Here is a 26,961-nt window from a genome sequence, read left to right as displayed (position 1 = left end):
GTGGGCGCGCTCCTGATGACGTTAGGGGCGTGGACAGATGCCCGCCACTCCCCTCAGGCGTTTCCGGTTTCTATGTGCTCACTTCCGGGCTTCCGCATTTTTGGATGGTTTGGGCGCGAAATGCTCTGAGCAGAGCTCTTGAAAGGATTCAAGAATCAGTTTTTGGTGAGTAGTCAAAGCGCTTCGCTCGCCGGTGGCTCCAGTTTGGGGGATAAGTTTTGCGGCCAACACGTTTGTGGCAAACTTGGCGGGTTGTGTTTGAGGAGTTTCAGGTGGTTTTCCAAAAGGAGAGTGGGAGATCCGAACAGGTTTGCCTTTCGCAGCCAGGGATAAACAAAGTACTGTTTGATTCGCAAACAGGGAGTGAAGCCACGCATGTTTCCACCCTCCCTTCCCCGAATCATCATCTTCGTCCTGCTTCCTTACTCTTTCCCGCAGTCAGTCGTGGAGCGAAGTGCAGCGTTAGTGATGAGTGCCTTTGAGCCTTAAGGAAACTGCGGTTGGCAGCGTCGCTACCCCGAGGCATCAGTTGCAAAAAGTAAACACTGCGTATTTGCAAGTTTTGGCAGACGTCGTGTTCACCTATTGTACCCACATAGAGAATTAAGTTGGTGGTTTCCACGAGTTTCAGCAAGCTGACAAAGAAAAACAAGACAACCTAGAATGCTTCCCTGTTTCCTACAGGGTAAAGACTACATTCTTTACTGCAGTACGTAGTCTGGCCACAGACTACAGTTCGAGTCTTTCTTCTGCCCGTTGCCTCTGCACATGTCAAAGCCTCTCTGAATTTTCCCTGAACAGACTGACTTCTTTTGAGCTGTCCTGCCAATGGGCCTTTTTTCCTCTCAGATACTTTACTTCCCTTTCTTCTGGCTAAATATTTCAAAATGTAATTCATATACTACTTTTTTCTCTGAGTACCGTATATCCCCCCCCATGCACACGCCAGTTTGAGATATGCACTCTTCTAACATTAGTGGCACTGTGTATAATTGACCATACACGGAAACTGTTTTCATATCTGTCTCTGCCTACTACCACTTGTGGTTGTTATTTGGTCACTAAGTCGTGACCATCCGATTCTTTGATGCCCCATGGACTGCAGCACACCAGGCTCCCCTGTCCTTCACTGTCTCCTGGAGTTTGCTCAAATTCGTGTCTGTTGAGTCAGTGATGCTATCCAACCGTCTCATCCTCTGCCTCCCCCTACTTCTTTTGCCTTCAGTCTTGCCCAGCTTCAGGGTCTTTTCCAGTGAATCAGCTCTTCACATCAGGTGGCCACAGTACTGGAGCTTTAGCTTCAGCATCAGTCCTTCCAATGAACATTAGGGTTGATTTTCTTTAGCATTGACTGGTTTAATCTTGCAATTCAAGGGACTCTCTAAAGTCTTCTCCAACACCACAGTTCAAAAGCATCAATTCTTCAGTGCTCAACCTTTTTTATGGTCCAACTCTCACATCCATATGTGACTACTGGAAAAACCATAGCTTGACTGTACGGACCATTGTCAGCAAAGTGATGTCTCTGCTTTTTAATAGGCTGTGTAGGTTTATCATAGCTTTTCTTCCAAGGAGCAAGCATCTTTTAACGTCGTGGCTGGAGACATCATCCTCAGTGATTTTGGAGCCCAAGAAAGTAAAATCTGTCGCTGCTTCCATTTTTTCCCTCTGTTTGCCATAAAGTGATGGGACTGGAAGCCATGATCTTAGTTTTTTGTATGTTGCATTTCAAACCAACTTTTTCACTCTCCTCTTTTATCCTCATCAGAAAGCTCTTTAGTTTCTTTGCTGTATGCCTTATTGCTTCAAGTATGTATCAATGAAAATAGAGCTTTTCAGATGGTCTGTGGTAAAGGACCAATTTTTTTGTTATTGTTGCTTTAATTTTTAATCAGTCACCACAACTACTACTTTTGTAAAATACAATAAAAAAAATTACTAGTCAAATCCACGAAACATACAAGGAAGAACCCCAGTGTAAGCCATAAATTTGGGGTGATATGATATGCCATTGTAGGTTCATGGATTGTAGTAAATGCACTGCTCTAGTAAGGGATATTGATAGTAGGGAAGATGGGGTGGATATATTCAAATTTTATATTCAAATTCTGCTTAATTTCTCTAAAACTTATCTTAAAAAGTCTCTTTTTAAATAAATTACCAGAAAAATTAAACTTTAAAAAAATAAAGCCAGTTATTTTTTGACCAGACATAACATTCTTAAAATTGTTGTCAAGTTGCTATAAAAGTTTCTAAATAAATATTTTTAATTTCTGTACTTAAAAAGACTGCAGCACTAAATTACATATTATTGAATAAAGAATATCAAGAAAAATGATTAACAAAACCAAACTATAAATAAGTGCCAAATGAGAGAGACCATAAGAGCCCACAGGCTTTTAGAGAGCAATGAGGGAAGGTGGTTAGGAAGGTTTTCAGAAGCAGATGGCCCACAATCTGAGAGGAGGGTGGGCACAGACAGGAGGATGGAGCTCAGGTAGAACTAGTGCATTACTCACAGTGTGTTCAGAAAATCAAGTCTAGCTGGAGAGGGAGATTCATTTGAGGAGTCGTGGGAGAGAAGTATGGAAAGCTTGGCAAGGCTAGATTGTTGAGGACTGCAAATGTCATGGTAAAGAGTTTGGGTATTATGAGGTGGATATTATTTAAGGGTTTTTATTTTTTAATTAAAAAAAATCACTTATTTTCTTCCTGAATTTAGAATTGGAAACAGCTAGTAGGGTTGATTTTTTACTTTTCCATGCAGTATCAGCTGCAGCCTGTTGGCTCAGGTACATGCACAAGGCTGGCAAGTTGATGCTATCTATTGGTTGGAAATTCAGCTTTGGGTTTTGGGTAGGTCCTCAGTTCCTCTCCATGTTGACTTTCCTCATAGAGTGTTAGCTGGGTTTCAAGAGCAAATATTCCAAGCAAGGGGTAGTGGCAGCTACTAATCTGTTCATGTTTGGCCAGGAAACTGGTACAGAATCATTCCCACCATATTCTACTACTTAAACTGCTGCAGGATCTACGAGATTGAAGACAAGGGGACATAGACTACACCTCTCAATAATAGGAGTGAGAAGGAATTTGTACCATTTTTAGTCTCCTGAATGGAATGAGAAGTAAATCTTAGCCCTCAGTGGTTCCTTCACCTGGATGCTTTTCTCCAGTGAACAGCCTGAACTCCTGTACATGGCAGCCCTTCCAGGAGAGGTCCACAAGCAAAGCTCTCATATGGATTGGTTTCTAAGTAGGGGAAGTAAAGGGCATGAGTGTTCAGTTAAGAGAATTAGACATTTCAAGAATGAAGCAGAGGAGACTGGTATAGTCTAAGGTACCACATTGTTCAAGAGCAGAGTTAAAGTGTATTTTAGCTTCCACTGTGTTTTTTGAATGTGAGAGTTGGACCATAAAGAAGGCTGAGCGCCGAAGTGTTGATGCTTTTGAACTGTGGTGTTGTAGAAGACTCTTGAGAGTCCCTTGGCCTGCAGAGAGATCGAACCAGTCAATCCTAAAGGAAATCAATCCTGAGTATTCATTGGAGAGACTGATGCTGAGTCTGAAGCTCTAATACTTTGGTCACCTGATGCAAAGAGCTGACTCATTGTATAAGACCTGATACTGGGAAAGGTTGAAGGCAGAAGGAGAAGAGCACAACAGAGGATGAGATGCTTGGATGGCATCACCGACTCAATGGACGTGAGTTTCAGCAAGCTCCAGGAGATGGTGAAGGACAGGGAAGCCTGGCATTCTGCAGTCCATGGGGTCACAAAGAGTCGGACACGACTGAGCAACTGAACAGCTGTATTCTGTAACTGATTTGACATGTGAGTGAGTGAGTGAGTGAAGTCGCTCAGTCATGTCCGACTCTTTGCGACCCCGTGGACTGTAGCCTACCAGGCTCCTCTGTCCATGGGATTCTCCAGGCAAGAGTACTAGAGTGGGTTATCATTTCCTTCTCCATGGGATCTTCCTGACCCAGGGATCGAACCTGGGTCTCCCGCATTGGAGGCAGACACTTTAACCTCTGAGCCACCAGGGAAGCCCGATTTGACATGTAGTCCCTAAGTATAGTTCATGATCTTTCAGTTGATTCTTTCCCACCATTTTGGGGGTGGGGGGAAAGCTTGAACTTTTCCTTTTAAAATTTGAGGGAATAGATTTATTTAGAGTACCTTCTTTGTCTGTCTCTAAATCTGCATATATAACTGTATTAATGTAATTAACTTTGAATTTTTAGAAAAGAAATTGTGACTGATTTATTTATATATCTAATTGTATGTGTGTATGTAATGTACATACTGCACATATTTAGGGGGGGTATATGTGTTTATGTCCACATACTGTACCTAACTCTAAACTGTCTACTCCTTATGGTCTAATGCAGAAATGAGTATTTTATTCCTCTGTTTCTTTTAGCAGAGGTGAGTTTGGTGCGAAGAATCTTTGTTATAATTCTTGCAACCTAGCAAGAATTATAGCCTAAATCCTTAAGAGGGAATTTACCACATGAATTTCTACAGTGTTGACTCATGGTATAATCCTAAAAGTTATCTCCTCCCATCTTTGGCATAAATCTGTCTGTGTGTATGCTGAGTCACATAGAATGATGAATCCGTTAAGCCTAAAGTAAGAAGACCTGAATGTTACTCTGAGTTGACGTTATCTGTGACCAGAAAAAAACAATTCAGCACTTTTTATTTCCCTTTTCTTGGATTTAAGCATGGAGATAACATTACTGTATGGGGGAGTATAAAGTAAGATATGTGAAAGTGGTTTTATATGACTTTTTAAGGCCATACAAATGGCAGAAATTTTTTAATGAAATTGAATTAGACATCTTTAATGAGAACCAGCATTATTTGGAGAAGGCAATGGCACCCCACTCCAGTACTCTTACCTGGAAAATCCCATGGACGGAGGAGCCTGGTAGGATGCAGTCCATGGGGTTGCAAAGAGTCGGACACGACTGAGCGACTTCACTTTCACTTTTCACTTTCATGCATCGGAGAAGGAAATGGCAACCCACTCCAGTGTTCTTGCCTGGAGAATCCCAGGGACGGGGGAGCCTGGTGGGCTTCCGTCTATGGGATCACATAGAGTTGGACATGACTGAAGTGACTTAGCAGCAGCATCATTATTTATTTTAAAATATGTTTAAATGCTTTAAAAACACACAATACTATCCCAAAACTTTCATTCTGATTTTTAAAGGCAAACTTGGAACATTTATAGGTAGTCCTTTTAACAAAGTATTTGTAATAAAACAAGTCTTAAGCATTTTTCTGTGTCCTTTTCATCTTTACAGATTTGAAAAACTGTTATAATTATTCTGTTTAAATCAAGATGTCTAGCAAAGCAAATGCTTCCAAGAAAAAGTCTCAACAGTTAAAAAGAAATCCAAAAAGAAAAATTGATGATGAAGAAGCAGAATTACCAGGGAAAAAGGTAATCATTCAGGACTTATTCAAAGAGTTTATCATTCAGGACTTTGGTAAAAATATCATCTGTTCTGTATAAAGGAGTATGTGAAGACTAAAGGTCAACTTTACTACAAATTATAGGAATTTATATTCCATATATATGGTTATGTGGGAGCTGCTGCAACATGATTTATAAAAACTTTCAGATAAAGATTTTTTACTTCTTTTCTAAAATATTAATAAGAAAATTCTTTGGGGAAGATGCTGTGGGACATTGCTAAGGTGTTCAAATGGGAATACTGATAATAAAGTGTAATAAAGTGAATATGGCATTCATATATTAAAAGACAAGAGAATCTGTCAGTTGGTGGAAGAGATTTTTATTAATATAGAGAAAAATTAGTCGGAGAGGAATTAGCTTCTTCCTGCCATAATTTTGTCCCTCACTTATAAAAGAAATAATCAGCATTTTTTTCTCTGTATTAGGTAATGCCTATATTTTTTTGTTTTGCAGGAAAAGTATTTAACACTATTTCCCAGGCAAAATAAGTAATGATTTCTTTAAAACATTCTTTAGCACCATATGAAATTCTGTTATACATTATCACCATTGTTCAGGAGTTGCTTTAGTATATCCTCCACTTGTGATAAATACACACCTTTTGCTGTAGAAGTAGCAATATACTTTTTTTCATCTTTCCAGAAGGTGTATGAATTCACTCCAACATGCATGACAAATCTATTGCAAAAGCAGTATCTTTTATCTAGTGCTTAATTGTGTGTGCATGTTTGTGTATTTTTCTCTCTAGGTTAGAAACACAGTGAAAAAAAATAAAAATCATCCAAAACATCTGTCTTCTGAAGGTATTTCTTTTCTATGTTTCGTTTCACTGTATCTTTCTCAAGCTATATCTATTTATGAAAAAGTTCTCAGCATCTTGTTTATGAATTCTGCATAAGCAAAACATAGTAATAAATGGTAGCATTCTCATTTTTGCAAGAATATGTAGTGCTGGTTAGTCAGATACCTAGGTCAGCTAAAATTTTACCACCACTAGCAAAATACTGTGTGGATTTCTAAATTGAAAGGAACTAGAGAAATTCAAAGTATACAACAGTCTGACTTATTCTGATTTGTGATATAGAGACACACCTACTGATTTCTCTTTCAAATACCCTCTTCTGCTACCACTGTTTAGATTAGATTGGAGCTAAGTTTGTCTAGAGTAAATTAATTTGGAGTGATCATCTTTACACTTCATCATGGAAGAATTTTCTACCTCCTTACCCAGGAACAGGTTAGGTCCTCTGGTTTTATACTTACATAATGAACAGTGCTTTTTCTTTTGTAATGCTTTGCATACCTGTAACTATAATTATTTAATCTCCCTTCTCTCCAAAATGAATTTTCATATAAGCCAATAGTGTATCTCCTTTGTTTATTTATTATAAGCAGAACAATGTCAGTAACCTACTAGACACTCAGTATCTATTCTTGGTTTGGTTAATTGCCTTTGTTCCAGTTGCCATCCAACATATAGCAAAAAGCATTTTCCTAGTCTTCTCAATAAGTCCTTTAATTCAGGTCATTTCTGAGAACCAGACTTTTATGCTGAATCCTAATAATTGCAGCTTGGTTCTTCATTTAAAATTCTCTTGCGTTTTTGTCTGCAATATCAGCTAATAGAATTTAAGTTAACACAATAACAACATATTCAACACCTGGCATTTTATGACTGTGCAGTAAAAAAAGAAATTAAACAACTAATACAGCTTTAGAGTTTTGTGGTTCTCATAATTCCATTGGCTCTTTTTAGATAAACTTATCCTTGAATCACTTTATAAATAAAATATACACCTTTCTAGATTAACCACAGTCTCTTCTTTGACCAGTGACAAGACAAGCAAAGCGTACTACTCTAAAACAGATAAGGATAGCATCCAACAAGAGAAAAACCTGGCAACCCCTTTCGAAGAGTAGCAGAGAACATTTGCAAACTATGATGGAATCTGTAGTAATGTGAGTATGAAATATTTTCCATTTCACTGTTTTCATTTCTACTTATGTTTCCTACAAACAGTATCTTTTTAAATATTGTTGTCTATTTTATGGTGATATGGTGTTTTTCTCTTTCGCAAGAAGGTTTTTTTAATGTCTTTTGATAACCTAAGCCTTCAGTTAAAAAAAGCCTTTATTAATGTCAGAAACTTGGAATTTTATGGCTGAAATAAAAATGAAATCTACATGGCCTAATCTGCTCTCTGTAAACTTAAAACTTTTTTCTATCAAGAGGGATACTTCAGGAAGAGGTTTGCTCAAATTGATACTTTATATGGAAGCAGTGCTAGCAGGAATACAGAGATAGGACTCGGCCATCAAGGCGCTGAAATCCATGAAAAGAGGCATATAAAGTAGTTACAATGATACAATGTGATAAAAAGAACTTAGATTATTCAGTTCAGTTCAGTCGCTCAGTCGTGTATGACTCTTTGCAACCCCATGAACCGCAGCACGGCAGGCCTCCCTGTCCATCACCAGCTCCTCGAGTTCACCCAAACCCATGTCCATCGAGTTGGTGATGCCATCCAACCATCTCATCCTTTGTCGTCCCCTTCTCCTCCTGCCCTCAATCTTATCCAGATTCAGGGTATTTTCAGATGAGTCACCTCTTCGCATCAGGTGGTCAAAGTATTGGAGTTTCAGCTTCAACATCAGTCCTTCCAATGAACACCCAGGATTAATCTCCTTTAGGATGGACTGGTTGGATCTCCTTGCAGTCCAAGGGACTCTCAAGAGTCTTCTCCAACACCACAGTTCAAAAGCATCAATTCTTCGGCGCTCACCTTTCTTTAGAGTCCAACTCTCACATCCATACATGATCACTGGAAAAACCATAGCCTTGACTAGATGGACCTTTGTTGGCAAAGTAATGTCTCTGCTTTTTAATATGCTGTCTAGGTTGGTCATAACTTTCCTTCCAAGGAGTAAGTGTCCTTTAATTTCATGGTTGCAATCACCATCTGCAGTGATTTTGGAGCCCCAAAAACTAAAGTCAACCACTGTTTCCACTGTTTCCCAACTATCTGCCATGAAGTGATGGGACTGGATGCCATGATCTTAGTTTTCTGAATGTTGAGCTTTGAGCCACCTTTTCCCTCTCCTCTTTCATTTTCATCAAGCGGCTCTTTATTTAGTTCTTCACTTTCTGCCATAAGGGTGGTATCATCTGCATATCTGAGGTTATTGATATTTCTCCCGGCAATCTTGATTCCAGCTTGTGCTTCATCCAGCCCAGTGTTTCTCATGATGTACTCTGCATAAAAGTTAAATAAGCAGGGTGACAATATACAGCCTTGACACTCCTTTTCCTATTTGGAACCAGTCTGTTGTTCCATGTCCAGTTCTAACTATTGCTTCCTGACCTGCATACCGATTTCTCAAAAGGCAGGTCAGGTGGTCTGCTATTCCCATCTCTTTCACAATTTTCCACAGTTTATTGTGATCCACACAGTCAAAGGCTTTGGCATAGTCAATAAAGCAGAAATAGATGTTTTTCTGGAACTCTCTTACTTTTTCCATGATCCAGCGGATGTTGGCAATTTGATCTCTGGTTCCTCTGCCTTTTCTAAAACCAGCTTGAACATCAGGAAGTTCACAGTTCACATGTTGCTAAAGCCTGGCTTGGAGAATTTTAAACATTACTAGCATGTGAGATGAGTGCCAGTGTGCGGTAGTTTGAGCATTCTTTGGCATTGCCTTTCTTTGGGATTGGAATGAAAACTGACCTTTTCCAGTCCTGTGGCCACTGCTGAGTTTTCCAAATTTGCTGGCATGTTGAGGGCAGCACTTTCACAGCATCATCTTTCAGGATTTGAAATAGCTCAACTGTTATTCCATCACCTCCACTAGCTTTGTTCGTAGTGATACTTCCTAAGGCCCACTTGACTTCACATTCCAGGATGTCTGGCTCTAGGCGAGTGATCACACCATCATGATTATCTGAGTCGTGAAGATCTTTTTGTATAGTTTTTTTGTGTGTTCTTGCCACCTCTTCTTAATATCTTCTGCTTCTGTTAGGTCCCTACCTTTTCTGTCCTTTATTCTGCCCATCTTTGCGTGAAATGTTCCCTTGGTATCTCTAATTTTCTTGAAGAAATCTCTAGTCTTTCCCATTCTATTATTTTCCTCTATTTCTTTGCATTGATCACTTGAGGAAAGCTTTCTTATCTCTCCCTGCTATTCTTTGGAACTCTGCATTCAAATGGGTATATCTTTCCTTTTCCCCTTTGCTTTTTGCTTCCCTTCTTTTCACAGCTATTTGTAAGGCCTCCTGAGACAGCCATTTTGCTTTTTTGCATTTCTTTTTCTTGCGGACAGTCTTGATTCTGTCCCTGTACAGTGTCACAAACCTCCATCGATAGTTCATCGAGTACTCTGTCTAGCAGATCTAGTCCCTTAAATTCATTTCTCACTTCCACTGTATAGTCATAAGGGATTTGATTTAGGTCATACCTGAATGGTCTAGTGGTTTTCTCCACTTTCTTCAATTTCAGTCTGAATTTGGCAGTAAGGAATTCATGATCCAAGCCACAGTCAGCTCCCGGTCTTGTTTTTGCTGACTGTATAGAGCTTCTCCATCTTTGGCTGCAAGGAATATAATCAGTCTGATTTCGGTGTTGACTATCTGGTGATGTCCATGTGTAGTGTCTTCTCTTCTGTTGTTGGAAGAGGGTGTTTGCTATGACCAGTGTGTTCTCTTGGCAGAACTCTTTGCCCTGCTTCATTCTATACTCCCAGGCCAAATATGCCTATTACTCCAGGTGTATCTTGACTTCCTACTTTTGCATTCCAGTCCCCTATAATGAAAAGGACATCTTTTTTGGGTGTTAGTTCTAGAAGGTCTTATAGGTCTTCATAGAACTGTTCAGCTTCAGCTTCTTCAATGTTACAGGTTGGGGCATAGACTTGGATTACCGTGATATTAAATGGTTTGCCTTGGAAATGAACAGAGATCATTCTGTCATTTTTGAGATTGCATCCAAGTACTGCATTTCGGACTCTTTCGTTGACTATGATGGCTACTCCATTTCTTCTAAGGGATTCCTACCCACAGTAGTAGATATAATGGTCATCTGAGTTAAATTCATCCATTCCAGTCCATCTTAGTTCACTTAGATTATTCCTCTGCTTTAAATGTCTTTGACCTAAAATAAAGTGATTGATTCTGCCTGGTTAGTAAGAAGGGGCACTTGAAAGAAATTAGAAAAAGTAAACAGATTATATTAGTAATGTTTCAAACTAATATTTATTCAATCCCTATTTTTCTTTTCTAGATCAATTCTGAGTAACAGTATTAGAGAAAATAAACAAATTCAATATCATCTGAATTTCCTAAAGAAAAGGTAATATAGTTACACAATTAAAAAAACAGTTGAAACACAACTGGTAAAAATCCAGTCTGTTCTTGTGTTACCAGAACAGATATTTATGGACTATAAAGGTTTTTTATTTGGGGTTTTTATTCTTTTGTTGTTGTCGTTTTAAGAAGATGAATGGTTTGGGAATATGTATTCTACCCTAAGCTGCTGCTGCATGGAATTCTGAAGTAAGTTAAATTTAAGAGAATTTCTAAAGAATCTGAAAATCAAAGCACCTACTTCCAAAGTTCCCTTTTCTGTGTTGAGGTTTGAAAAAAAAAATTGTCAACTGTAACTCCTTTCAATTTCATTTTAAATAATTGCAAGTTAACAGTTCATCACTCTCATTTGATACTTACCCTATTGCCGTGTTTTCTCTTCACTTCATATTTTATAGCATTATTTGTAACAAGTATAATTTTCCAGGATACTATTGCTCTTTATTTCTGGCAGGTCACAGATGGAGGTTTCTTTTCAAGTGTGTTTTGTTTTGTTTAAGTAATTTTATTTGTTTATTTATGGCTATGCTGTACTGCGTCTTCGTTGCTGTGTGGGCTTTTCTCTAGCCGTGGCAAGTGGGGGCTACTCTCTAGCTGCAGGACATGGGCTTCTTATTGTGGTGGCTTCTCTGTTGCAGAGCTCAAGCTCTAAGGCACCAGGCTTTAGTAGTTGCAGCTCCCAGGCTGTAGAGCACGTTCTCAGTAGTTGTGGCACAGGAGCTAAGTTGCCCCGAAACATGTGGAATCTTCCCCATCAGGGTCAAACCTGCGTCTCCAGCATTGTCAGGCAGATTCTTTACCACTAAGCCACCAGGGAAGCCCCCAAGTGTCCTTTAAAGTCACCACTGCCAAGAATTTTCAGTGACTTCTTTTTTCCTACTATCTGCCCTAAGCTGCTGCTGCATGAAGTTTTGAAATAAGTTAAACTTAAGAGAATTTATAAAGAATCTAAAAATCAAAATCACCTACTTCCAGCTTTCTTTTTATAGAAGAATGTTCTGCATCTTCGTTTCCTCAGGTTTGCCTGGAAATGTTTCTGACCTAGTACTTTATTCTTGGGAAGCATGAGCACAAATACTGCTTTTTTAATTCATAATTCTCAATGATATTAATAGTAAGAAAATAGAAAGGGTAAGATGGGATGGAGTGGATGGTATGAGAGTTTGTGGAGACAGGTTGAAGAGATTAAAGAAAGACAACTAGTAGTGAACTTGTAAACTGTTTACAGGAATGACAACCTGTTAGTAAAGAAGCAGTAACTAAAAATTTAATAGATAAACTAATACATAATAAAAGTGTAGCAAAAATAAATAAAGTGTAGCTATTTATGATCTTTTTAATATGGGGCAGGTAGCCATGTTTGGTGTGTATGAATGAGAATATTTTAGTATGTAATAGCTATTCTTCACAGTGATCACACTGGATCATCAGAAAAGATTAAATTCTGTTCAACAGATAACCTGTTTTTTCACAATACAGCAGCCGTGGAGATACATATTTCAAAGACTGCTTATTGTCTCCTCATTTTTGCTTTCACAGCTCACTTTCTTTAGTTCCCAAAGTAGCACTACTCAAGATACTTTCCCTTCCACTGATGTGACAGAGTGTAGCCTTAGCAAATTGATTCTAATTAGAATCTGAACAAATTTTCCTCTAACACCATTTCTGTGGGCTTCCCTGGTAGCTCAGCTGGTAAAGAATCCACCTGCAATGCAGGAGACCCCAGTTCTAGCCCTGGGTTGGGAAGATCCCCTGGAGGAGGGCATGACAACCCACTCCAGTATTCTTGCCTGGAGAATCCCCATGGACAGAGGAGCCTGGCAGGGGCTACAGTCCACGAGGTCTCCAAGAGTTGGATACGACTGAGCAACTAGGCACAGCACAGCATGTCTCCAAATATAGTTGGAACACTTGTGCTTAGAGATACTTTGTGAATAACAGTGATAGAGAATTATGTTTCCTGGTATATTACATATTAAAATCCTACAGTAAATAAATCTGTTTCATTTTGTTTAACCTGGTGGTAGAGGTTTAGTCACTAAGTCATGTCCAACTCTTGAGACCCTATATACTATAGCCCGCCAGGTTTCTCTGTCCATGGGATTTCCCAGACAAGAATACTGGAGTAGGTTGCCATTTCCTTCTCCAGAGGATCTTCCCAACCCAGCATCTTCCAAGTTGTGTTTACCACAGGAACTCTTTATTTTATAATTAGTCTCATCTCTGCTTCTGTCTGCATGTTGTCTTCATTCTTTTAGACAAGTTGTCCTCAGTAGATTAGAACTGTACATATAGATAGCTTCCTGTTTAGAAAGAGGCAAAAGAAAGCTCTTAGCCTCTGAGCTTCAGTTACAATATTCTGGGTGATGGATTCTGATTGGCTTGGGTGATTTGCCTCTCATTGTACTGATTTTGTGGCAAGAGCTCTTATGATTGATATAGATTGAATCATATATGCTTTTCCTTGTCATGAAACAATAGAGTTGCTAGAGGAACATATTTTAGGGAATTCTGACTTATAGGTATACAGTGTTGTAAATGGTGCTTAGATGTTGTTGACATAGTATTATGATAGGTATATTGTAACATGATAAACACTGGTTATATTTTTAGTTTAATAAGATTTTGTAGAATAACCTACAAATTTAGAACATTTGGAATGGTGAATGACCTTTCTGCAAAACAGATTTGATAAAGTTTTAGAAAAAAACTGTTTATAAAGGGAATCTTTATTTTACTTAAACCAAAAATTCAGACAGGTTTTGTGCTTATGGGCTAATGATGATTTGGGGAATAGCTGAAGTTTATCCTGACAGTTTAATGAAAAGTATGATTGATAGAGTTTAAACAACCTACTTTTTTATTTATAAAAATTAATATTTTGAGTAATATCCCGGGAAGACAAATCTTGGGTTTCACTGTTCTGCTGCTGCTGCTAAGTCGCTTCAGTCGTGTCCGACCCTGTGCGACCCCATAGATGGCAGCCCACCAGGCTCCCCAGTCCCTGGGATTCTCCAGGCAAGAACACTGGAGTGGGTTGCCATTTCCTTCTGCAATGCATGGAAGTGAAAAGTGAAAGTGAAGTTGCTCAGTCGTGTCTGACTCCTAGCAACCCCATGGACTGCAGTCCACCAGGCCCTTCCGTCCATGGGATTTTCCAGGCAAGAGTACTGGAGTGGGTTGCCATTGCCTTCTCCTAATTGCCTGCAAATCTCAAGTAGCAGGATTTTTTTAGGATCCAGATACACTGTTATTAGACAGAAGGAACCAAATTTAGATTTTGCTTCTTGATTTCTTCCTCATGGAACTCAAGAAGCAAACCTGGGAAAACTGTATTGCTGTCTGCTGGAAGTGAGGTTAGTCGTAAGATTTGAAGGGGTTTTTTTTTTTTTAGTTAGGAAAAAATCATTAACTTAGAGTAACTGATACAGGCATTCTCTTTTATTGGTCACATTCTGTGAAACAACTGAGATTTAAAGTTCAGAGTCATAGTTAAGACTAACAGAATAATGTTTCATCTCTTACCAGAAATTCACATTAGATGATAGACTTATGTACTGTAATAGTTCAGGAAACATATTCAGAAGATACAAGGAAATTTTTAGTTTATTTTAAACCGTGTATAAATAATCAATTGTTAAATGTATAAAATAGAAACTTTTCCTTTTATAAAGCAACCTAGGTACCCCATGATTTGTGGTAAATCTTAATCAATCGAAAGCCTTAATGAGGACTTGTCAGGGCTTTTGGTGGGGGGGAGGCTTACTGCTAAGATTAGCTGCTGTTAATAAAAGAATATTTCAGCCTTTAGAAATATGAGGGAAAGAAAAAGGGGACTACAGTATTTCAAATCAGAAACAATACTAATGGTACTCAAAAATAAGCAGTTATATTTTTATTCTCTCCCAAAGATTGCTGCAACTGTGTGAAACCCTGAAAGTCCCTCCGAAAAAGCTGCAAGATTTATCTCGTGTGTCAAGTCTACTGAAAATGGAAAGGGCACAGCACAGAGCTAATGAGGAAGGTCTGGCATCATTGCAGGTATGAAGTTTGAAAAGGGAATTCATTATTAGGGGAAAGGGGAAGAGATTTAATTTAATTTAAAGTTTTAAAAATTATGTTATTCTTCTAGTAACTAGTACTACATCTTGGACAAGGTTTTTTATTAACTTTTTTTTTTTTTAATCAAAGCAAAACCTTTCAATTTTGGTCCTTTAAAGTTAAGACTATTTCTAATACATTTGTAATTAAGTAGCAGCCTTATTTTTTTTATCAGACTTTAAATATAGTGAACTGTCTTTATTTTTGATTAGCAAGTTATAGGAATTCATCACTAAATGCTGTAGCATTTCAAAACATGAGTTTTTCTGTCCTTCAGTGCTACTTTATTGACAAGAAGAACACAATCATCATCATTATTTTTATAATCATTATAGATAACATGTAACAAGAGCCTTCTATGTTCTTCTAGTCACTGTTCTAAGCACTTTACAATTATAGCCCTTAATGACTTAAAGAGGCTTGTGCTATATTTCATGTTTTATAAATGTGAAAAAGAGAAATATTGGCACTTTTAGCTGAACCTTAGACAAACTGCTCACAGTTGTGATGCAATCGTATTAGTCCAACTTTAGGGCATGTGATTTTTTTATCTTTATCCTGTGGAAGGTAGTGAGAGATAATATATGCTGTTAGGATGAACAACAGGCTTTTAATTAGTGGATACTTTAGCAATTAAGAAAAGCAATCTTAAGGGGCTTATTAGATAATTATTAAAACTAAAACAGATTGGACCATATATCCCTTTGCTGTTTTGAAGTAGCTTGTAGATCTGGTCTTTGTCAGCAGTTCAACTTTGTAAAGTAATAAGTCTGTTAATCTGTTGCAAGGTGGTGGTAATTTAAACAGGGGTTGCATCCCCAATGAGTCAGCATTCACAAATAGGTCATTCTAGCTTTTCCATGTGATTGAGAATAAAAATGGAAGGGTTTATTTGTAAGCAGCAGGTCTACTTGTAGATCTATAAATTTCAGATTTATAAATTTGTAATTTATATACTGTAAATATATTGTAAACTTAATATATTTTGTAAATTTATATATATTGTAAATTTACGTTGTTGTTGTTCAGTCGCCAAGTCATGTCTGACTCTTAGAGACCTCATGGACTGTAGCATGCCAGGCTTCCCTGTCCCTCACCGTCTCCCGGAATTTGCCCGGTGATACCATCAACCATCTCATTCCTCTCCTTCTGCCTTCAGTCTTTCCCAGCACCACAGTCTTTTCCAGTGAGTCAGCTGTTTGCGTCAGGCGGCCAAATACTGAAGCTTCAGTTTCAGCATCAGTCCTTCCGAAGAGTATTCAGGGTTGATTTCGTTTGATCTCCTTGCTTTCTAAGGGACTCTCAAGAGTCTTCTCCAACACCACAGTTCAAAAGCTCTGCCTTCTTTATTGCCCACTTTCACATCCATACATGACTACTGTAAATTTATAGAGTGGTATTTTTTAGTGGTTTTCTCACTTTCTTCATAGTGTGAGATTATATTTAACTTTCATTACAGTGCTACTTTGCAAGAGTATATTTCAGTACTGTCACTAGCTCCCCCACTTAATGAACAGTTGGGCAGCATAATATGGCTTTTTTTTTTTTAATTTCAGCTTTGTTTGAGATATAAGTAGCAAAATGGTAAGATATCTAAAGTATACATCATGGTGATTTAATGTATATATACATTGTGAAAGGATTTCCCCCCATCTTATTAATTAATGCATCTGTCACCTCACTGGTTTTTTTTTTGTTTTTTTTTTTTGGTAAGGACATTTAAGTTCTACTTTCAATTATATAATACAGATTTCAGTTATATAATACATTGTTCTCCATGTTTTGTATCAGATCCTATGACCTTGTTTGGCCTAGTAAATTGAGCTCACAGACCAAGAGTTTTGGGTAGTCAGGAATCAGCACCTTTCTGTAAGGATCAGATGATAAACATTTTGCTCTTTATGAGTCACATTGGTTTTCATTGCATGATCTTTTTTTTTTTTTAACATCCTTTAGAAATGTGAAAATCATTCATAGCTCTTGAACCAATCAAAAACAGCCCATGAGCAGTTGCAAACCTCTGCAGGTACCCTTTCTAATGGTTTCTAGAAGCCATAATATATTTGTTAAGGAAGATTACTATAATTGACAGTAACAATTCTGCTTTCAGTATTTGGGAAATGATGTTAAATGTAAATACCAACCGTATTGCTCATCAGGATTTCAAAGTTATTACTTCATTACTTTCGTGTGGCTTCTGTGTGGCTTATTTACTTGTTCCCTGATCCCCAGAGGCCGCGCTGTCCTTTGCTGTTGCTAGGACTAGATTTGAAAGCAATGCAGTACTTAAAACCATTTAGAAACCCAGAAGCTGGCTAACTCTATATGTGGCCTGCAGTCAGTACACCCCTGGCAAGCCCGTATTTATTTCATTCACTTATTTTCTCTTTTGTTTTCCTCCGTACGTTTTGTGTTCTTTCTATGTGAGAAACTGCCACTCATTTTCTGTTATTATCTTTGCCCTAATGTTCAGCACTTTTATCTTTTGGCAAATGAAAATAGCACTCAGCTGTTCCTAAGTTAGGGTTTCTCTGCTGTTACATACTGCTTAAGGAATGCTGCTGTACCTGCTGCTGTGAATCCTTGGTTCTGCTAAATTCACGCAGGTCTTCCAGGATCTCTGATGCCAGCAGCTTTGGTAAGTTTTTGAGGAAAGGTTCATGTACATCTTTGTTCCATTGGTAAATCAATCTCTAGGGAGACTTTTTTGAAAGAAAAATGAAAATTACCAGTTTCTTCCAGAAGTATTTCAGTATGTAAGATGTTTTTAAAAATGTTTGGCTTTCACTTAATAGTATATTTAATTTAAAACATTAGCTTTCTCTTTCTGATGCAGGAAGAAACAGATAAAATGGTAGCAACTATAGAATCAATGACTGGGGATATTCACAGCCTAAAGAACAAAGTTCATGTTCTGACAAGTGAGGTAGAAGAAGAAGAAAAGAAGATAAAACAGGTAATTGTTCCAAAAAAAAAAAAAAAAAAAAAACAGTTACTACTAGAATCTGGATATAATTTTTCATTATTAGATTTTACCCAGACAGCTTTTGAGTGTAATAAAAGAAATCAACTTTTTGAAACAGTCTAGCTTTACAAAATAATCTATAGCTTTATTTTTCTACTTTAGATGTTTCAAATAGATAATGGGGTACTCTCTCTTCCTGAACTTTCTCAAAAGAGTCTCAGAGCACCCATCCTTCAGGTAAGTACTTACAATTTACCATATTAATTGCATCACCAGTTATAAATTTCATATATATAAACATATTATATGCTACTTATTTTAAACAAATGAAATCTATGATATAAACTATAAGGGAAAATTATTTTTCTCATATGATGGTATAGTTTGAACATCTCATGCTTGTCAGTTGCTGTATAACATTCCATTATATAGATGTGCCATAATATAATTTGTGGAGATTTTGGAAATAAATAATTTTTCTAGTACAGGTAATGCTATGTACACCTTTGTATATGCATTATTACACATTTGTATAGTCATGGCTGTAGGATAGATTTCTGGAAGTAAATTCTGACAGTTGCTTTGTTTATGCTTCTAATAATTGCATGTAACTTTTCCTAAAATAGTATACTACGTCCTGTTTGTAGTAGGCTGCACACTGATAACTTATCTTTTTTCAAAGGACCCCAATAGATACTGTAATGTCACTGTTTACCCTGGTAGAAAGTCTGTATGTTTTCTCAAAAAGTAACAAAAATTTTCCTATCTAAAATCTACGTAGGATGAGAGGAATGGGAATGGGCAGAGAGGAAACAGAATAATATAGATTTAAAAGAAGAATGGCAATTAGTTGATGATACCAGTTGAGTGATTATATAAGATTATTATTATATCATTCTCTCTAAATAACATATCAATGCATATAACATTTTTCATAGTGAAAGGTTAAAAACTAATTACATGGGTAAAGTCAAAAGGCACACACTTCCAGTTACTTATCAATAAGTCATGGGGAGGTAATGTATAAGCTGGTGACTAGAGTTAATACTGTATTGTATATTTGGAAGTTGCTAAGAAAGTAGATCTGAAAGTTCTCATCACAAGGAAAAAAAATTGTAACATGTTTGGTGATAAATATTAACTAGACTTACTGTGGTGATCATTTTGCAGTGTATACAAATATCAAATCATTATGTTGTATGCCTGAAGCTAATATAATGTTCATGTCAATTACATATCAATAAAAAAAATAAAATTTAAAAAATAAATTATTCTATCATGCCCACAGAGAGAAATTCTGACGCTAATTCCAAATCAGAACGGGCTTCTGAAGGACTTGGAAGTTCTCCATAATTCATCCCAGATGAAGCACATGTTCACCTTCATTGAAGAAGTCTATAAAAGACTGGATGCCTCTTAAAGAGCTGTTTTTGTTTTTTTGTATATTGTCCCATATTAATTTAATGTTTGTGAACTTGTAAAAATATTAATCTATGTGATATTGCAGAGGCTGAGGCTTCTTCAGATACGCACTTTAAAATTAACCTCTATAGATCTACCATTAGCATCTAATATAGGCCTTAAAGACTGTTTTTATTAGTTCACCAGTCTAGGAACTCACATTTATGTTACTATATCTCCAATTATGTGCCCATAACCATAAAGTGAGAATAGCCACAATCTGATGGTTTATAATGGTTGGATAGAGCTTGTTTATTGTTTAATACAAAGCAAGTATGATACTATGATTTAATATATGTAAATTGTTTTTAGTGCCTAGCACATAAAAACATAAGCATTTGCTATCCTTATTGTTCTTTAGCTGATGACTTGCATTTTCTGTCCGGTCATGTGGAACTCACAACATCCCCAAATGCCTTTGCTCTTTTACATAACACCCTAGAATTTTTGTGGCATCATTATCATTTGCCAGGTGTGTTTAACTTTAAAGGCAGCATGAAAGTTTTGTTTCTTTGTTTAGGTTAGTGAATAGATGCTGAATATTTATTTTCTACTCTCATCAGAGCATACCTTTACTTCACAAAATTGTTAAAAAGAAACCCAAGCTCATTTACTCCCTTAAAATAAATGCCAAAACAAACAACAACAACAAAAAAATCCCTTCTTTCTAAACCTTTCCTCATGATAATAAGCATATACATGTGAAGAAATTATCACTTAAATACATTAAAAATAATTTTTAACCAATCACAGGATATCGTCTGGGTTGCTTTTAATTATTTGTAGAATAAAATAACTCATTTAATTACTTTTCTGTCTAACCTAGGATGTTTAGTCAGTTAATTTAGAAGGTACAATAATTCTGGTAATGCCCTCCAGGCTGAGACCACCAGGAAGACAGCTTGGGTTAAACAGGTTGGATTTAGTGCTCCCTGTAGTCATTGGGAACCTTGGACAGCTCAGCAAAAGGGTCAGAAGCAATATCCTCTTAGGAAATAATGGTCAAGAAGGACATTAATAGATTTTAAGGGAAGGAAGGTCTTCGAGAAAGGAAACCTGTAGTGCAGCATTTAAAGAGAACATGATTGTATATGCTTTGGACTGTCTACTACGTGCTAGGAAAAGCAACTAAAAGATTTTACAAAATGTCTTAAAATTTCAAAAACCTGGGAAATAATCTTGTGTTTCTTAGAATGCTAGGAGAGCCCCAACTCACTGATTTTTGTCATAGTCATGATGTTTATAATAGTTTTTGATGGGATGAAGGAGTTACTAAGTCTACTGTTCTGTCAGAATGTCTGTTTAACAGGTGATTGAAAGTCAACAAGAATTTCAGTTCACCAGTGTTGCTAAGGGGTAGTTCTTTATCACACATAAACTGGTCTTCAGTCAGTTCAGTTCAGTCACTCAGTCGTGTCCAACTCTTTGCGACCCCATGAATCACAGCACACCAGGCCTCCCTGTCTATCACCAACTCCCAGAGTTCACCCAAAATCATGTCCATTGAGTCCGTGATGCCATCCAGCCATCTCATCCTCTGTCATCCCCTTCTCCTTCTGCCCCCAATCCCTCCCAGCATCAGAGTCTTTTCCAGTGAGTCAGCTCTTCGCATGAGATGGCCAAAGTACTGGAGTTTCAGCTTTAGCATCAGTCCTTCCAAAGAAATCCCAGGGTTGATCTCCTTTAGAATGGACTGGTTGGATCTCCTTGCAGTCCAGGGGACTCTCAAGAGTCTTCTCCAACACCACAGTTCAAAAGCATCAATTCTTCGGCACTCAGCTTTCTTCACAGTCCAAATCTCACATCCATACATGACCACTGGAAAAACCATAGCCTTGACTAGATTACCCTCTTATAGCTTAGAAATGGAGAAGGAAATGGCAACTCACTCCAGTATTCTTGCCTAGAGAATCCTGTGGACAGAGGAACTTGGTGGGCTGCCATCTATGGTGTCACACAGGGTCGGACACGACTGAGGCGACTTAGCATGCATGCATGCACTGGAGAAGGAAATGGCAACCCACTCCAGTATTCTTCCCTGGAGAATCCCAGGGACAGAGGAGCATGGTGGGCTGCTGTCTATGGGGTCGCACAGGGCCAGACATGACTGAAGCTAGTTTGCGTGCATGTATGCATAGCTTAAAAAAGTACATGATCTAATTTTGAGATATCTACAGTATCTTCTGGCAGGTAGGCAAAATATACAATATTTTCTTCAAAGGCTGAATTTTGGTGTGTACTCTTGTGAAGAATTTAAGAGTTAGTAACAGACCCAAGTAAAATTGAAATTCAGCTACACAAGGTCCCAGTAATGCAGATGGTCATCCTCTTGAAATATTCTTATCTGTCTAAATTCTCACATACAAATGCCATGCCAACTATGATACACGTTCTCTTCAGTGACTGATGAGTACCAATGGCAGAAACTTTAAATTCTAAAAGATAAATATTTTGGAACAAAGGATATATGGTATAAAAATATAGCTTGTGATAAAGATAGCATATCAAATAAAATGTAGAGAAAATATTCAGTAAATGATCTTGAAGAAACTAGCCAACGCCACTGGGGAGAGAGCTGGAGCATGGGTGCGTACGTACTAAGTCACTTCAGTTGTGTCTGACTGCAACATATGGTCTGTAGCCCATCAGACTCCTCTGTCAAAGGATTCTTCAGGCAAGAATACTGGAGTGGTTGCCTTGCCCTCCTTCAGGGGATCTTCTCGACCCAGGGATCGAACCCATGTCTCTTTACATCTCCTGCATTGACGGGGGGTCAGGGATTCTTTACCACTAGCACCACCTGGAAAGCCCAGGGGGTGGTAAATATTCCTACTTTATGACAGAATAGATTCAAAGTAAATAAAATTAAATGAAAAAATAGAAACTAAAAAGGATTTATGAATGAATAAGTGATGTTAGTATGTCTAAACCCCTACAGACATACTCTTGTAGTACTTTATTGCATTTTGCAGATACTGCATTTTTTACAAACGTTTGTGGCCATCCTGTATCGAGCAATATTGATGCCATTTTCTGAACACCGTTATTTTTAAATTAAGATGTCTACATTGTTTTTTAAGATATAATACTGTTGTACAGTTAATAGACTTATAGTATACTGCAAATGGAACTTTTATATTCGCTGTAAAGTAAATTGGTGTGACTTTGTGGTGAGATTTGCTTTATTGTAGTGATCTGGAACTGAGCTTGCAGAATCTATGAGGTATGCCTGTATTATGCACGGAGAAGGCAATGGCACCCCACTCCAGTATTCTTGCCTGGAAAATCCCATGGATGGAGGAGCCTGGTAGGCTGCAGTCCATGGGTTCGCTAAGAGTCGGACACAACTGAGCGACTTCACTTTTACTTTTCACTTTTCTGCATTGGAGAAGGAAATGGCAACCCACTCCAGTACTCTTGCCTGGAGAATCCCAGGGACAGGGGAGCCTGGTGGGCTGCCGTCTATGGGGTCGCACAGAGTCGGACACGACTGAAGTGACTTAGAGGCTTAGCAGCAGCTGTATTATGCATATAAACAAAGATAAAACCATAAAGGAAAAAAAATCAGTAGGTCACTACATAAGACTTTGAACTTTTTAAGATAAATTTTTTTAAAAAATAAGCCAAAGGGACAACACAGACTGAAAAATATCTGCAACATATATAAAACATAGTATTTTTATTCATAAAGCTCTAAAATCCAGTAACAGGTTAAATACCAATAGGAAAATGGGCAATTCTCAAAGGAAATAAGTAGTCAATAAGTATCAATACTTGGAAGATTTTTCAACCTTAAAAATCATGTAAATGCAAATGAAGACAAAACTTTTCAACTATTGGGTTGGAAAAGATTGAAAAAGACTGAAAAGGAAAGTTGCCAAACATATAGGAAAATGGATACCCAGTATTGCTGCTGAAGGAAGGAGGGCAAATGATGTCATTTGGTGGGGGCCGGGGGGAGTGCAACCTGTACAGATACGTTAACAGAAACACAGTTTACTGTCAGTCATTTAAAGTCATTATTTTATATTAATTCATCCATTCTCACAACTTTTAGTTGGGCATATGTTTAACAAACAGGTTTTGCCTAAATATGAGACACCTGCTCAGTGACCTAAAATTAAAGTATTTGCTTTCTTTTATTTGGTCAGATAGAATATCTTGGCATTGTTTACTGAAAATAAATGCAGGTGCACCTGTCAAAATTAATACTTGAGTCATTCAAGTATTAATTTGGCGTAGTTTCCAAACAGAAGTCTCCTAAATCCTCTCAGATTTCATTCGCTGTCAAGAAATATTCAGCTTTAAGGAAGAAAGAAGGAAAGCAAAAACAGAGAAATTTACATTTCCCACGTGCACTTTATTCTTTCTAAAGTGACTGATATATTTTCCCCTGCTAACTAGTTTTCTTGTTAAGAGTTGCTGCCCTTTCTTTCTGAGTAACTTCACTCTGTAGGACAGTCTCTGGGTCCATCCACATCTTTACAAATGACCCAATTTTGTTCCTTTTCGTGGCTGAGTGATATTCCATTGTATATATGTATGACATCTTCTTTACCCATTCTTCTGTTGATGGATGTTCAGGTTGCTTCCATGTTCTGGCTATTGTAAATAGTAATGCAGTGAACCTCAGGGTGTGCTCTGTGGCGACCAAAATGGGAAGGAAATGCAGAAGAGAGGGGATATATGTATACATATAGCTGATTGATTCAGTTTGTCATACAGGAAAAACTAACACAACATTGCAAAGCAACTATACCCCAATAAAAATTAAAACATCAAAAAGTTGCTGTCCTTGAATGTATTTCTTGCATTCACCACCACACCACTTTCATTAAAGTGGCTGCTGCTTGTAGAAACCATATCCAAACACTGGTCATATTTGTTAAAACTGGACAGAGGAAGATAGATAGAGGGACATTTTTCAAATACAACAAAGTGGGAATTCCTTGGTTGTCCAATGGTTAAGACTTGGTGCTTTCACAGCCAAGGGCCCAGACTCCATCCCACGTCTCGGGTTTAAGCTACCACAAGCTGCATGGCGAGGCCAAAAAAAAAACAATAAAACTATTATGGTTTTTTTTTTAATGAACTTTTTCTTAACTAATAGAAACAAATGTGCCTTAAAATCAGTTTTAAGCATTTCCACCCCTAAGGACTTCCTTAAAATTAAGGTAGATTTTCAAATGGAATGAATGCTATATAACAAAAATAACAGTGATAAAGTGGCTGATATTTATTGATCTGTGCTACATGCCAGGCACTGTTGTAAGCCCATTACATGTATACATGTATTTATACCAATGTTGTCACCCTATTTATTTAACTTATATGCAGAGTACATCATGAGAAACGCTGGACTGGAAGAAACACAAGCTGGAATCAAGATTGCTGGGAGAAATATCAATAACCTCAGATATGCAGATGACACTACTCTTATGGCAGAAAGTGAAGAGGAACTAAAAAGCCTCTTGATTAAAGTGAAAGAGGAGGGTGAAAAAGTTGGCTTAAAGCTCAACATTCAGAAAATGAAGATCATGGCATCCGGTCCCATCACTTCTTGGGAAATAGATGGGGAAACAGTGGAAACAGTGTCAGACTTTATTTTTCTGGGCTCCAAAATCACTGCAGATGGTGACTGCAGCCATGAAATTAAAAGACGCTTACTCCTTGGAAGGAAAGTTATGACCAACCTAGATAGCATATTCAAAAGCAGAGACATTACTTTGCCAACAAAGGTTTGTCTAGTCAAGGCTATGGTTTTTCCAGTGGTCATGTATGGATGTGAGAGTTGGACTGTGAAGAAATCTGAGTGCCAAAGAATTGATGCTTTTGAACTGTGGTGTTGGAGAAGACTCTTGAGAGTCCCTTGGACTGCAAGGAGATCCAACCAGTCCATTCTGAAGGAGATCAGCCCTGGGATTTCTTTGGAAGGAATGATGCGAAAGCTGAAACTCCAGTACTTTGGCCACCTCATGCAAAGAGTTGACTCATTGGAAAAGACTCTAATGCTGGGAAGGATTGGGGGCAAGAGGAGAAGGGGACAACAGAGGATGAAATGGCTGGATGGCATCACTGACTCGATGGACGTGAGTCTGAGTGAACTCCGGGAGTTGGTGATGGACAGGGAGGCCTGGCGTCCTGTGATTCATGGGGTTGCAAAGAGTCGGACACGACTGAGCAACTGATCTGATCTAATCTGATCTGATGGGGATCAAACCCCATAGTAATCAGCATTATTCACATCCTGCATAATCTGAGGCAAAGGAAGCTAAGTAACTGAGATCACTCAAATAGTAAGTGATAGAGCTAGAACGTGAAAAAAAAATTTAATTTTGACTTCTTAGGAATTTGCTGATAAGCTACAAATAAAAGGTAGTTCTGAAGCTAGTGAGTGAATCCTAATACAGCAATGTACAAATATTTGATAATATGTATTATGAATTTGTTCAGTTGGATTTCTAGAAGAAAATCTTAAATTTACATTAGAAACCTTTTCCCCCCCTTTTTTTCTTTTTTTCCTTTTAATTTCAAGAGTCAAAAGTTTAGGTTAGGGTGGGTCGGGGTTTCAGGATGAGGGGACACATGTGCACCCATGACTGATTCATGTCAATGTATGGCAAGAACCATTACAATATTGTAAAGTAATAATCCTCCAATTAATCTAAAAAAATTTATTTCACTTGGCAATGGATATTTGGTAACCTATCATTCCACTGTAGAATTAAATGTATTTGAAAAAAATTTTCTTTACACCCAAATATATATATACACACACACACACACACACACATATATATTTACCCAAATTCTCACATTTTGTGGGATTTTATGATCAATGTTTCATTTTGATTTTTTTTTTTGTCTTATTCTACCCATTCTTGTTTCCGATTGCATCACTTAGCTTCTGCTTCAGATAACCTGCATTAAAATTTGTCTTTAATGTTCTACTTGCTTAATGACTGTACAGAAATAAAGTAAAAAAAAAAAAAAAAGTTTAGGTTAACTTGATGAACCTATTTCAAGTTTGATTATCTTCATCCAATGCAGTTTTCCTGGAAAAGATATATTTTTCCTTTTTAGCTATTTTTCCTATGGCAAAAAGCTACTATTCTAGTTAGTTCATATGTTTAATAGAGAGCAAAGAACTTTGTAAAAAGAATAGAAGTTTCTGTTCTGGAACACGTACTCTAAACCTGGGAAGACAGGTTTATGTCCCTCCAAGTCCATAAATAACTTGACCCCTGACTTTTTAAGGTTTTCTCTGATACTATACTTCATACCTAAATTAGTTTCTGTTGTATAACAGCTTCTGTTCATTTTTTAAAATCCATTTTCCTCGAATAATGTACAGGAAAGATTAGATTTATATAGGTCCCTTAGGACCATGCATGGGTATAGGTTGCCCTGGGTAACATTGTTTTTTAAAGTTATCAGTATACCAGGATCAAAAATGCTCTTACTTTGACATCCAGTAATTGTCCTCTAAAACAATTTCCTCTGGTCACTTTCAACTAGCAACTACCCATTTTATTACTTAACCAACATCTTCAAATAAGAATGCCCTAACATCTCTAGGTTTGATCTTGAC

The 26,961-nt window shown here is 37.5% G+C and overlaps 1 protein-coding gene and 1 non-coding gene across 2 annotated transcripts; one reads left to right on the top strand and one right to left on the bottom strand.

Annotated features, from left to right (window-relative positions):
- The first annotated feature begins 15 nt into the window (after positions 1 to 15).
- Positions 16 to 20,120, top strand: CENPQ (centromere protein Q). Its single transcript, XM_055571241.1, has 9 exons — positions 16 to 165; positions 5,312 to 5,451; positions 6,236 to 6,290; positions 7,320 to 7,446; positions 10,761 to 10,829; positions 14,755 to 14,884; positions 17,781 to 17,900; positions 18,072 to 18,146; positions 19,198 to 20,120. The coding sequence occupies exons 2-9, from the start codon at positions 5,350 to 5,352 to the stop codon at positions 19,327 to 19,329; spliced, it is 810 nt and encodes a 269-aa protein (XP_055427216.1). The 5' UTR covers positions 16 to 165; positions 5,312 to 5,349; the 3' UTR covers positions 19,330 to 20,120.
- TRNAW-CCA (transfer RNA tryptophan (anticodon CCA)) lies at positions 3,973 to 4,045 on the bottom strand. The gene has a single exon. It is a non-coding gene; the product is annotated as a tRNA-Trp (tRNA).
- Positions 20,121 to 26,961: the final 6,841 nt, after the last annotated feature.

The sequence above is a fragment of the Bubalus kerabau genome, chromosome 3, assembly GCF_029407905.1.
Source record: "Bubalus kerabau isolate K-KA32 ecotype Philippines breed swamp buffalo chromosome 3, PCC_UOA_SB_1v2, whole genome shotgun sequence".
NCBI lineage: Eukaryota > Metazoa > Chordata > Mammalia > Artiodactyla > Bovidae > Bubalus > Bubalus kerabau.
The sequence above is the reverse complement of the archived record's forward strand: the minus strand, read 5'-3'. Positions and strand labels throughout refer to the sequence as shown.